Consider the following 12,126-nt stretch of genomic DNA (forward strand, 5'->3'; position numbering starts at 1 on the left):
GCTCGAGGAGAGTTTTATTGCTGTTCTTTAGCAGGCGCGAAAGCTCTTGGATGTTGACTTCGAGCGCGAAATTCTGCCGTCGCCACCGCCCTCAATTGCCAGAAAGGGAATTCTCGATCACTCCCGCATTCATATTGACCTCACATGCGATTTACATAAGCACTCCAGAAATGTTAAAAACTACCAGTAACCCGAACGATTCCGACACACTTAATACGTAGTATACTACGAATCGAGCATCTTTAAAACAAGAACGTTAGGAAAGCACGTTATATCGCACATCTGAACCAGCCTGGGCCGACATTCTACCCCGCCATCCGCTTTCCGCTATTGCTGTATAAGCTCAAGATCTGGTACAGCTTTGGGCTTGGACGAGGATATTCTATCACCATCAAAATGCCGTTTGCACAGCTTGTGCTAGGCAGCCCGGGAGCTGGCAAAAGCACATATTGCAATGGCAGTATGATATTTACCCCTCCATGAGCAGCTCAAGGATCCTACCTAACTTTGTCCTCTAGTGCAACAGTTCATGTCGGCGATAGGGCGAAAATGTTCAGTGGTCAACCTAGATCCCGCAAATGAGAATATGGGCTACGACTGCGCGATAGACGTACGGGATCTTGTAAAGCTGGAGGAGGTTATGGAGGAGCACGACCTAGGACCAAACGGTGGCGTGCTTTATGCGCTCGAAGAACTGGAGCATAATATAGAATGGTTGGAGAAAGGATTGAGTGAGCTAGGCGAGGACTATGTACTTTTTGATTGTCCTGGGCAGGTTGAGCTCTATACGCACCATTCGTCATTACGAAATATCTTCTTCAGGTTACAGAAGCTTGGTTATAGAGTGCGCAGCCGCTCCAAATTCCATCCTAGGATGGCATGTGCTAACTTCTGGGTAGCTTGTAGCACTACACCTTTCCGACTCATACTGCCTCACCCTCCCTTCGCTCTACATCTCCCATTTGATTCTTTCTCTGCGAGCTATGCTGCAGATGGACCTTCCACACCTCAATGTCCTGACAAAGATAGACAAACTCGCATCATACCCGCCCCTGCCATTTAACATCGACTTCTATACCGAGGTTCAAGACCTATCATATCTCCTACCAATCCTTGAAGCAGAATCCTCAGTCGGTCCGAAATTCCAAGGGCTCAACAAAGCCATAATTGAAGTCGTTGATAGTTTTGGTTTGGTGGGATTCGAGACCCTGGCGGTAGAAGATAAGAGGAGTATGATGCATTTGCTCCAAGTCATCGACCGAGCTGGTGGTTACGCATTTGGGGGTGCGGAGGGGGCCAATGACACCGTCTGGCAAGTCGCAATGAGGGAAGGTACGACAACCATGGATGTCAAGGATGTTCAGGAACGGTGGCTTGATGCGAAGGACGAGTATGACGAGAAAGAGCGGAGGGAGTGGGAGGAACAAGCTAAGGTTCGTGATGAAGCTGAGCGGGCGAAAGAGGCTGAGCTTGCTCGGGATGAGGATGGTGATCTCGAGCAAATGTCTTTGCCGCCTGGAGGAAGTGGCATGAAAGTAGTTAGAAGGAACCAATGATACCCTCATCCGTCTCCATCATCACTATTGACACCATCGTCTTCCTCACTGTCGCTTCTATCCACCATCAGGACATCTTTAGCGGAATCGGCTTCCGCCGCTTTGCCAAATATATTATCCAAGGTTGATTCGCCCTGTTCCCCAAGCTCCCGTTTGGCCTTGACAATGATCTCTTTTGCTCTGCGAATTGCTTCCTCCTCCGCTTTTCTGATCGTGCCACTAACTCTCACAACCCTAAACACGCAATCCTTTCCATCTTTTACCGGGACACGCCTCATAAATGACAGAGCTGCCCATGCGATTCGATAATGCGCTCGAGATACTCGTAATATGAAGGTCGAGGTGGCCGGTGACAGGTATTTGACTAAAGTACTAATCAGTATATTGCTCAGTCAAAGTTAGAACGGGATGTTTTGTATTATTACCACAGAGGCTTTCTGACACAGCGCCCGATCCATAATCGCCAAATAGCTCTAGGATTTGCGACCGAATGCCCTTTAGCAATGCATGCTGTGTTAATGCGTTCGTGGTCGGCTGGTTGATGGCGACGACATCAGATACCGCATTCGATTTTGGTGTCGTAGTCTTCTCCAATTCGGGATATAGGATATTGACCAGCAAATAGCGATTCTTAAGCCGCACCATGATTGAGCCGTGATTTTTATTGCTGCAACAATCGCATTCTTGACGTAGGGGAGAGGACGTGATATGGCTGGACGAGGAAAATAATTTGGGGTGACGCGACAACAACTGCCGAAGTGTTTCCGTGGACTCACAGACAAACGACGAGTGAGTAACTCAAACCAAACTTCATACAATAATCAAAATGTCCAATCCCGAAACCCTGTTAAGAGCAGCAATTCTTGTAGTTTCTACGACAGCATCGAAAGACCCTTCAACGGATACGTCTAGCAAGATACTGGCCGAAGTCTTTGACAAAGAGGGTGCGGGGAAATGGGAGCTTGTTGATACAAAGATTGTAGGGGATGAGGTATTGGATATTCAAAGGAGCATCACGGCTTGGACGGATCGGGATGATGCCGTTAATTTGATTGTATCAACAGGTGGGACCGGGTTTGCGGTTCATGATAGCACCCCAGAGGTATAAGAATTCTAGTGAGCTTCTAAAACAGGATATACTCTGACGTTGTTTTTGAGGCTGTTGCTCCTCTTTTGCATAAACATGCACCTGGGCTGGTCCATGGCATGCTGACTGCTTCTTTAGCTGTCACTCCTTGTAAGTCTTTCAAATGCCTAATTCTCTTAAAAAGGGGCCATTGTATACTAGTCAGCTGACCTATAATAGTTGCCATGATGTCGCGGCCAGTGGCTGGAGTACGAAACAAGACGATCATTATTACTCTTCCTGGCTCTCCCAAAGGAGCCAAAGAGAATCTTCAATCCGTGCTAAAGCTGCTCCCTCATGCTTGCCTTCAGGCAGCCGGGGCAGACTCAAGAAGTCTACATGCCGGGGGCGTCAAGCAGCTAGAGAAACAGGCAGGGGTTGCCGCTCCGTCAAGCCAACACACGCATTCCCATGGCCATTCTCATGGACACTCCCATGGACACTCCCATGGGCATGGTCACAGCCACCATGGGCATGCGATGCCTGTCAGACATACAAATCCTGACGAGAATCCCCGTTCCAATGACCCGAGCTTAGGACCATCTCGACGGAATCGCTCCTCCCCGTACCCGATGCTGTCAGTTGATGAAGCTCTCAAGCTTATCAAAGAGCACACTCCACCGCCGCTCGTGGTACAGGTCAAGGTCGATGGGGCGCTGGTAGGCTCTGTCCTTGCTGATGATGTTACAGCCACAGAAGCAGTACCGGCATATCGAGCGAGCATCGTGGACGGCTATGCTGTTATTGCTCCAGAAGGTAGCAGTTCAAGCAAGGGCACGTTTCCCGTTGTCTCGATATCTCACGCTACACCCGGGGAAATTCCCCCATTAAAAGCTGGGCAAATTACGCGTATTACCACCGGAGCACCTCTTCCTCCTGGGGCTACTTCAGTTGTCATGGTCGAGGATACGGTCTTGAAAACCATGACTGAAGACGGCCAGGAAGAAAAAGATGTGGAGATATTAGCGGGAAATGTCAAGCCAGGAGAGAATGTCCGAGAAGTCGGGAGCGATACCAGACAAGGCGAAATTATCTTAAGAAAAGGGGAAGAGATCTCTGCTACAGGCGGAGAATTGGGCCTTCTGGCATCTGTTGGCAGAGCCGAAGTATCTATCTATAGAAAACCCATCATCGGTGTATTATCTACCGGTGATGAGATCGTGGAGCACAACCGACCGGGTGACCTGCGACTTGGAGAAGTTCGCGACTGCAACCGGCCAACTATCATGTCCGTCGTACGAGGCTGGGGCTACGAAGTAATCGATCTCGGAATCGCGCGAGATAAGCCTGGAGCTCTAGAAGGGACCCTCCGTGATGCCCTTCGCAAGGTCGACCTAATAGTCACCTCAGGCGGGGTGTCCATGGGCGAACTCGACCTGCTAAAACCAACCATCGAGCGCTCACTCGGCGGAACCATCCATTTTGGCCGTGTCTCGATGAAGCCCGGAAAACCCACAACATTCGCAACTGTGCCGGTAAAGAACAATGCCGGAGAACGGGTCGAGAAGGTCATCTTCTCTCTGCCGGGAAATCCCGTCTCAGCCATCGTGACACTCCATCTCTTTGTTCTACCTTCTCTACATCGCCTCTCCGGCGTTTCTCCAGCTGGCTTGCCGAAAATACTGGTTACGCTGGATCATGGTTTCCGCCTTGATCCGCAAAGAGCTGAGTATCATCGGGCTGTTGTCACAATGGATAAAAATGGGGTTTTGCATGCATCTAGTACGGGCGGGCAACGAAGCTCGAGGGTAGGTAGTTTGAAAAGCGCTAATGCATTGGTGTGCTTGCCTGCTGGGGAGGGCACTTTAGCCCAGGGGACGAAGATTGAAGCGTTGTTGATGGGAAGGGTGAGGAGTGATCTTGATGATTTGTAGTTTCAAGTTTTCTAAGGTGAAGTTCAAGTATTGCACTGCTTCTTTTCAGGATAATGCTTCATATAATAACACGGCAAAGTTTGCAACTAAGAGAGTAGGCCGATGTCTTTTCTCTGCCAGATGTTTACTCCTCATTTGTAGAGACCGATTTCCAAATTCTATTATTTTATGGCAGGTCACAACGAATCCATTAAGCTTAACGAGCAGTAAAAAAAATCATAGTATTCCTTCTTGAGGTGTGCCCTTTCATTTTTGTTATGATCACTTCCCTTCTAACAGTAAGGGTATTCAAAAACTACATATAAACTATTATACCGGGTATAAAAACTATACTCCTCATGGGGTGATTTCATTTCCAAGCAATCTGCCAATTTCTTCCGAAATAGCCATAATTCTCTCCTCAGTCAAGCGCCTGCCGATAATCTGAACAGCAACAGGAGCTCCGTGGTATGCCTCAGCGTCATCTATAACGGAAACATATCAGCGAAAACAAATCCCTAAAATATGCAGCAGAATAACAAGATATGGACTTACATTCAGCTTGGACAACACCATCGATCTCGGTGATTGGCTTGTATGCCTCGTTCTTTTTATCGATATTCTTATCCGCCCAGGTAACAGGGACAACGACACTGGTGAAATCAAGTAAGTTGATCGCGGTGGCATAACCATAGTACTTGAATTGGTTGTGTCTGACAGCCGCAGTGGGTGTGATCGGCGCAATGATAGCATCAACCTCTCTTCCTAATTTCTTCTCCACGAGGCGGATTTGCTCGAGATACTCCATCTGGTAATTCCATTTCTGGAGTTGCACATCCCATAGCTCGTTCATGTCGACCTTAGGAAGTGAGGGATTGATCAGCTCCTTAAAGTTGGGGATAGGGGGCTCGCCGGACGCCTTAAGGGTGTTGAAAATGTCGGTTCCGCCGTCTCCGGCATAGATTTTGTTGGTGAGGTCTACGGCGAAGGGGTGCTTGTAGGGCGCCCATTCGAAGACAGTATGGCCGGCTTTCTTGAGTGCCTCGGCGACGGTCGCGACACCGCGGAGGATGGGTGGATGAGGGAGGACCTAGGAGTGTCAGTTGAGGGTAAAGGGGTAATTTGGTGGCTTATGCCTGAAAATCGCCCCCCCTAAAGAGGAAATTGATATATAGGAGGACTCACATTTCCATCGCAGTTGAAGTATCCAACAGTCAAGCCTCCTGACGATAGCTTCGGTTTGATGGCATCTTCCTCAGATTGTCTCCATGGCATTGGCACGACTTTGGAGTCATATTGCCATGGCTCTTGGGCCAGAACGGACTTCATGAAAAGGCGCATGTCTAACCGTCGTTAGTTTGGCTCTCTTGGTTACTCTGGCAAATCTTACCTGCGACGGAATGTGTCATGGGCCCACAGACGCTGTGGACCGTCTCCTGGCCTACCATGCTGTTTGCCATTTTTGCGTATGGCAACCGGCCATGGCTAGGTCTGATTCCGTATAGGAAGTTAAACGCTGCGGGGACTCGGATAGATCCACCGATATCAGTTCCAACACCAATGATGCCTCCGCGGAATCCAACCATGGCTCCTTCGCCCCCAGATGATCCACCGCAAGACCAGTTCTTGTTTCTTGGGTTGACGGTGCGGCCAGTAACATTATTGATAGTCTCACAAACCATCAAACTTTGTGGAACACTGGTCTTGACGTAAAAGACCGCACCGGCCTTGAGAAGGAGATCCACGAGAACGGAGTTTCCCTCCTCAAATTTTCCAATCCAGGCGACATATGCCATGGAGGTTTCTAGGCCCTATATGGGATCAGTTTTGTGCCTTTCTTTTTAATCGGTGCTCAATGCTTACCTTGATTCTAAATTGATCCTTGAGCGAGATTGGAAGGCCGTGAAGGGGCCCAACGGTCTTCCCGGTGGACTTTAAGTGAGCGTCGAGCTCCTTGGCACGTGCCAGGGCCATCTCGGGGAAGAACTCGAGAGAGCAGTTGGTCTATGAAAATAAGGGGTTAATATTCGCTCTAAAGAACTAGTGCGGAAACTTGATTCTCACCAGTTGATGGGCGAGAGCTGCTCTCTTGCAGAAAGCAGTCGTCACGGCGACCGAGGTCAATTGGCCCGCTGCCATCTTTGCGACTAAATCCGTAGCAGAAGACTCGGTAATCGCAATCTCCTCAGGAGTCATGATTCCGCTTTTCTTAGGATAGTCCATCACCGAGTCCTCCGTTGGCGGCGCCTGGAGGCGCCATTCTTGGGGAATGGTTGCCTCTAGGCGCTTTAACTTATCAGCGACTACGTCTTCCCAAGTCATCTTTTCAGATTTCAACGGTGCTTTTTGTGTAGCTTGGAATAGATAGGAGTTTGAAAGTTGCGGGAATCGGTTATAGATACAGAATCAATTGACAATGGGTTATCGGCATGAGGATTAGAATAACGACGGAAAGGAGAAGGTTTATATAGTATATATACTTGACCTCCGCGAAGTTATCGCTATCTCGAATTGGCTGACATCACCATTCGTCCCGAGATATCGGCGAACTTCATGGCGGGGTCAACGTTATAGAAAGGCTTATCTCTGTTGGCGGGGCGGGGTTGGTCTTGGGTTTGACACATCGTTTTTCCCTGGGCGACGCTGCGGACAAGTTCCGCGTGGCATCTACGCTATCAATGGAGGATAATTGGGACTCTCGATAGATATCCAGATACCTGTTACGCAAAGGGAAGAAGCCAAGCTCTGCGGCCATCTCTTGGTATCCCAACTCTCACCTCAGGAGTTGGGGAGAGGGCGCCGGTGGAATGGAAAGGGGGTTGTGGCTCGGTTATATGTGCACGAGTTCGCTTCGTTCCCCAGTTGCCTACCCGAGTTCGCCCACTCCCTCCCTCTCCTTAACTCCTCGGTACCCCTATTTGGGCCCCTATATTGATGGTTATAAAGTTGTTAGAAGTCCACTCGTGCATTGTTGCATCAGCAGTTGCAGTGGCAGTTGCGCGTAGCCCCCAGGCCGAATAATAGTCAATGCGCAACTCGAGTACCACTCTACCTGCCGAGGTCTACACGTCGCATGATGTAGAGTAACACTTGGGCTCACAGTGAGAGTTTTGGTGGCAAGCAAGTGGCCAACTTGCTCAACTGAGGCAACTGCAATTGCTCGATGCTATTACTAAAATGCATTTTGTTTCCCAGGTTTCGTTAATAGGGCATTCGCCCTAGTGATTGCTCAACGCACGTAGTATTAATCTCTGGGATAATATTTAAATGTTCTCTCCATGTCATGTCTTGGCATAATGTGGACTTTTAAAACGTCGGAGACCCAAACAGGAGGGCCGTGTCAGCTCCGCCGTCGATCTGCAAGCGGGGTGTGAACTGTGAACTGGGAGGTCAACGATCGGCCGCATGATTAGATTGAACGTGATGTTTTCTCTGGTATCGTCTTTGGGTCTTAATAATGCGGTTGTTTGAGGCTGATTTTTGACTGTTTGGATGTTTGAAGTAGACAGGGATCGCCAGATCGACAGCCCCGAGGACGTAACTCTGTGGCTCCCAAGCCGGACAAATGGATAATCCTGGTTTCTGTGGATGTGGATGTGGATGTACTGAGCTCGTATCAGAACGCCATGGCCTGGGTTGCCGACTTGGCCAGTCTGGAATCGGGAATCTGGAGGGGAGCACTCCCCATAAGATGGGGTCGATATGGGATACATATGATAGATATAATCATGGCTGGCTGACCACCAACCCAAGGGCCAACCCCAAGGCCATATGTCCAGTCAGCTGTACCGTACAGGCGATGCCTGGCTGCGGCGTCAGGAAGCGAAGCCTTGAACAGCGCGAGACTGCGCATGTAGCAAACGCAATACTGGCCAGATTCGGAGTAGGGAGTCTTAAGGACAAGGGCAAGTGGAACGAACAAACATATCCTGGAACAGAGCCTTAAGGCTTAAACAACCTGTTACCACTCACTGCCTTATTAACCAGCCTCGGCCAACCTGAACCCCCTTGGACTCGCATCTAGACCAATATCTACCTGAGACCACCACGGTTTCGTTCCAGCAGCATGCTCATCAATACCAACCTCACGCCAACCGGTGACGTAGCCGCAACGGCCAAACAATGTCGCCAACCCAACTTCTGGTTGCTCTGGAACTCGCTGCACTTGATAAGCTTCGCCAAGGCAGTCGAGGCGTCAAGGCGTCTGGTATCGCAGCGCACACACCAGTCAATGCCACACACGTGCAAAGACGATACGCCTGGAACCGCTGTGGCGATCAGGTATAAAGCATTTGCAATAGCCCAGCGTCGCCTCACACCCATTGCGATGCTACCCCAAGTAACCCAACAGCCTGCACCCCTTTGCTGGAGTCTCTAGACGTCGTTTAGTAAGATTGCCTCCCTTGGGGTACCCAGCTACACAGCTACACAACCCAATCCTGCGGCCAGCCCACTGCACGGGGGCTAGTCCGCTGGGCTCCCACCAATCCCGTCATCCCTCCCTCGGCGGTGATGGCCACTATCACTATCACTATTGCGGACAGGATGAATACCGTCCCTGGCTTTAGGACCAGTACCAGTAAGTAGTAGCGTGACTTCTTTCGTTTCCTGTTATCTGGGACCGGGCAGAATTTTTCAATACATCGCCACTGGCACCTTATTTCTCTGCTCTTGGCTCTTTGTTCTTGGACGACCATCAATTGTTTTCTTGGCGAGGCAGATCGAGTGGGTTTTGTGTCGCTATCGCACCACGGTCAGTACACGGACTATATCCACAGCGTTGGGTCAACAAGGTAAAGGCATATCATATCCTACTCTCCTAGCAGATAGGAAATACTGCACAGGCAACGGTTCAAAGACCTCAACCACAGAGCGCACATAGCTCTAATATTCTCGCAAACATCATGTCATTTGACCCTGCTGATTTTTTTTCCCTCCAGCCTTTTTCACCTTCCTGCGCGCAAATCTGATCCTCCCCTCATCGACTCTGAATTCCAACACCTCCACCCCCCTCCTAAGCGCTTGCTCCTCACAAACTCTACCGCCACTCCAGTCACTGCCCAGCTCCTCCCTCGCAACCATGACATCCGTCTCGGCCTCCAGATCCTCTCTCGAGACAGCCTCTCCTCAACGTAGCGACCCACTCGTTGATATCCCACCGCTGGTCACCACCACTCTGACAACCAGCGAGGACAAAATCGCGGCCCTCAAACTCATCGCCGACTCCGTCGCACAACAGCGGCAACAAGCCTCCCGAGCCGTAATCTTCCACCCGCTCACCATAGCCGTGTACATCTTAATACTCGCTCTCACTTCCCAAACACTCTACAAATCCCGCTCGGACGTCGGGCTCTTAGCCACAACATGTGCTGGCATAACCATGGCCGGCTTAGTCGCGATTCGCGGAGTAGCAGGCGGGTATCTAAATTTCGCCGAGAACGTGACGTGGAAGTTCCTGCAGAACGACGATGCGGATGGGGAGGAGGATATAGTGATAGGGAGTCGGTACGGTTCCGAACTGATCGGTGCCGCCGTCCTCCGTCTTGAGCGCAGTCCGTCATCGCCAGGGTCCTCGAGTTCGAAAAAGAAGGGCGGGAAGAACAGCAAGAATCGTGGAAATGGCATCATCCGTGCCTGGACTGTGCGTATCAGGTATCGCGGGAATGGAGTGGGAACTGAATTGCTTGAGGAGGCTGTAAGGGTTACACGGGAGAGTTTTGGGGGCAATCCGGAGATTGGCTTTGCGAAGGAACATGTAAATTCGCAGATGGTCTTGCCGGAGATGTTTAATAGGGGGTTTAGGAAGAGGGAGGTTAAGGCAGCGAGGATGCTAGAAGGCGTTATAGAGGGGAAGTAGAAACGGTAGCGATGAATTGATGAATATCCTTTTTTGGCGGCTGGTGTTTGTTTCTACAGCGTGTGTTGGGAATGGTGGAGTTGACTCGTAGATCTGGTCTTGGATTAGATAATAAAAGGTATATACGTCTTGTAATAGGGCTGTCTCAAGTATTGTTCTCCAATACCGCTATTGTAGTCTCTTGGCAGTCCTCTGTAGCACTTGGAACAGAAGGATTGCAATACACTACAACGAGGAGTAACACGAGCCGTGGCCGTAGAGTTGTAGTCACGAGGCACTGTTCAGGGAGGAATACTACATGATGTGGGGAATTACCGGACAAGGATATGCTCGCGGTCACAGCCGGGTATATTTGGACATATGCGCAAGGGGAGATGAGCCTGTGTATTGTTTGCTAGTTCAAGCGCGATCAACGTTGCGAGACCCTGCATCGTTGCCCCTATCCTTCCTTAACCGAGACCTTTCCATTCCCCATTGACGACCAACGACCATGTAACAGCGACTTCAGTTGTAGGGTGCGGGGCGACCACTAGAACTTAATAGTGACAAAGCCAGCTTTCTTGCAGTTGTCACACTCAGAGTGTCTGCACCACTGACAGTTGTGTCCGATAGTCCAGCATGGACGGCTTGGGCATCGGCACTACAACATGTATGAGTTAATTGCAGTATGAATAGAACGTAGAGGGCTAATTGCTTACGCAGTGCCAGAGGGTAGGATGGACACTGCCTTTGATCTTTCGGTTGTCCTCGCCATTCTTCGCCTTCAAGTTGAAGCTGCCACGCTTCTTGTCACCTTTGCCCCATTTTCCCCACAGCTGTTGTACTTTATCCCAGAGGGACCTGCCTCGTTATTAGCTTAGGACGGATTATGGCTACCTCCTTTCTTTGTTTTCATCTTTCCACTGGTCCAAGCTCGTCAAAAGTGACTGGGGACTGCCGTGGTAGCAGTGCGATTGTATGTTCAGTTTAACTGAACGACCAAAGATCTCTTAGGAAGCTGAGGTCACAGTGCCACGGTCGGGCGAAGGAGCGTACACGCGTAGGCTATCAGGGAATAATAGGGAACAACAGTGATTAGAGTGTACTTACATGGTTGCGATCGGCGTTACGGCGGAAGAGTATTTTCAGGAAAGTCGCGATGAGAACGTGTTGTGGGCGCGGTTGAACACGCGGTTGTAGGAGCGGTTGAAGGAAGGAAGAGTTGAAAGAGAGTCGTCGAAATTCTGGGGTTGAAGATATAGCAAAAACTGCCGTCCTATTACCTATATCAGGTTGAGTCAAGCGAGCATCAATAGATACCGCCAACTCACCCGCTCTCCTGCACGTGCTTGTGTGTTTATAGGTGACTCAAAGGGGAGTAGCAAGTGAAGGTGTGATTGTTGGCACAGGTCTGTTGGACTATTCTCTTGTGCCTCTTCACTCAGCCCTGACTTCCTGCGCATACGGCTCTGTTCGCTGGCGTCCTATACAATCTCACCTTGATTGCACGAGAAATCTAGCTATGTCTTACTTAAGGATGATATTAAATTCCTTTCGCTCTGAGGTTTAGAGATGGAAAAAGAATGATGAGGTAGGTATATTACAGAGAGGTGTAGATGGTTCGGCACGAAGAATACCACAAAGGAAAAGTAGGCCTAGGCAGTGTAGTTGCAAACAATGATATTTTCGGGCAACGAAGCAAAGATAGACTAAGCGGCTTAAGGTATAATTTTGAAAAGTTGTGGCTTGCATTTC

General features: G+C 49.8%; 5 protein-coding genes across 5 annotated transcripts; 3 read left to right on the top strand and 2 right to left on the bottom strand.

Moving 5' to 3' along the window:
- Nucleotides 1-396: 396 nt before the first annotated feature.
- On the top strand, nucleotides 397-1,556 carry BP5553_04166 (p-loop containing nucleoside triphosphate hydrolase; the record flags this gene model as incomplete). The annotated part of the gene is made up of 3 exons (XM_032012789.1): nucleotides 397-460; nucleotides 519-844; nucleotides 900-1,556. 3 exons carry the CDS (start codon nucleotides 397-399, stop codon nucleotides 1,554-1,556), a joined length of 1,047 nt encoding a protein of 348 aa, XP_031872482.1.
- Nucleotides 1,557-1,577: 21 nt separating this feature from the next.
- On the bottom strand, nucleotides 1,578-2,201 carry BP5553_04167 (Uncharacterized protein; the record flags this gene model as incomplete). The annotated part of the gene is made up of 3 exons (XM_032012790.1): nucleotides 1,578-1,580; nucleotides 1,631-1,920; nucleotides 1,982-2,201. 3 exons carry the CDS (start codon nucleotides 2,199-2,201, stop codon nucleotides 1,578-1,580), a joined length of 513 nt encoding a protein of 170 aa, XP_031872483.1.
- A 181-nt stretch (nucleotides 2,202-2,382) lies between these two features.
- BP5553_04168 (Uncharacterized protein) lies at nucleotides 2,383-4,556 on the top strand (the record flags this gene model as incomplete). Its single annotated transcript, XM_032012791.1, has 3 exons — nucleotides 2,383-2,658; nucleotides 2,715-2,793; nucleotides 2,863-4,556. 3 exons carry the CDS (start codon nucleotides 2,383-2,385, stop codon nucleotides 4,554-4,556), a joined length of 2,049 nt encoding a protein of 682 aa, XP_031872484.1.
- Nucleotides 4,557-4,892: 336 nt separating this feature from the next.
- Nucleotides 4,893-6,857, bottom strand: BP5553_04169 (Amidase signature (AS) enzyme; the record flags this gene model as incomplete). The annotated part of the gene is made up of 6 exons (XM_032012792.1): nucleotides 4,893-5,020; nucleotides 5,091-5,625; nucleotides 5,721-5,878; nucleotides 5,926-6,346; nucleotides 6,399-6,539; nucleotides 6,600-6,857. The coding sequence occupies 6 exons, from the start codon at nucleotides 6,855-6,857 to the stop codon at nucleotides 4,893-4,895; spliced, it is 1,641 nt and encodes a 546-aa protein (XP_031872485.1).
- Nucleotides 6,858-9,047: 2,190 nt separating this feature from the next.
- On the top strand, nucleotides 9,048-10,392 carry BP5553_04170 (uncharacterized protein; the record flags this gene model as incomplete). The annotated part of the gene is made up of 2 exons (XM_032012793.1): nucleotides 9,048-9,114; nucleotides 9,476-10,392. The coding sequence occupies 2 exons, from the start codon at nucleotides 9,048-9,050 to the stop codon at nucleotides 10,390-10,392; spliced, it is 984 nt and encodes a 327-aa protein (XP_031872486.1).
- Nucleotides 10,393-12,126: the final 1,734 nt, after the last annotated feature.

The sequence above is a fragment of the Venustampulla echinocandica genome (genome assembly GCF_003357145.1).
Source record: "Venustampulla echinocandica strain BP 5553 chromosome Unknown scaffold_1, whole genome shotgun sequence".
NCBI classification, from domain to species: domain Eukaryota; kingdom Fungi; phylum Ascomycota; class Leotiomycetes; order Helotiales; family Pleuroascaceae; genus Venustampulla; species Venustampulla echinocandica.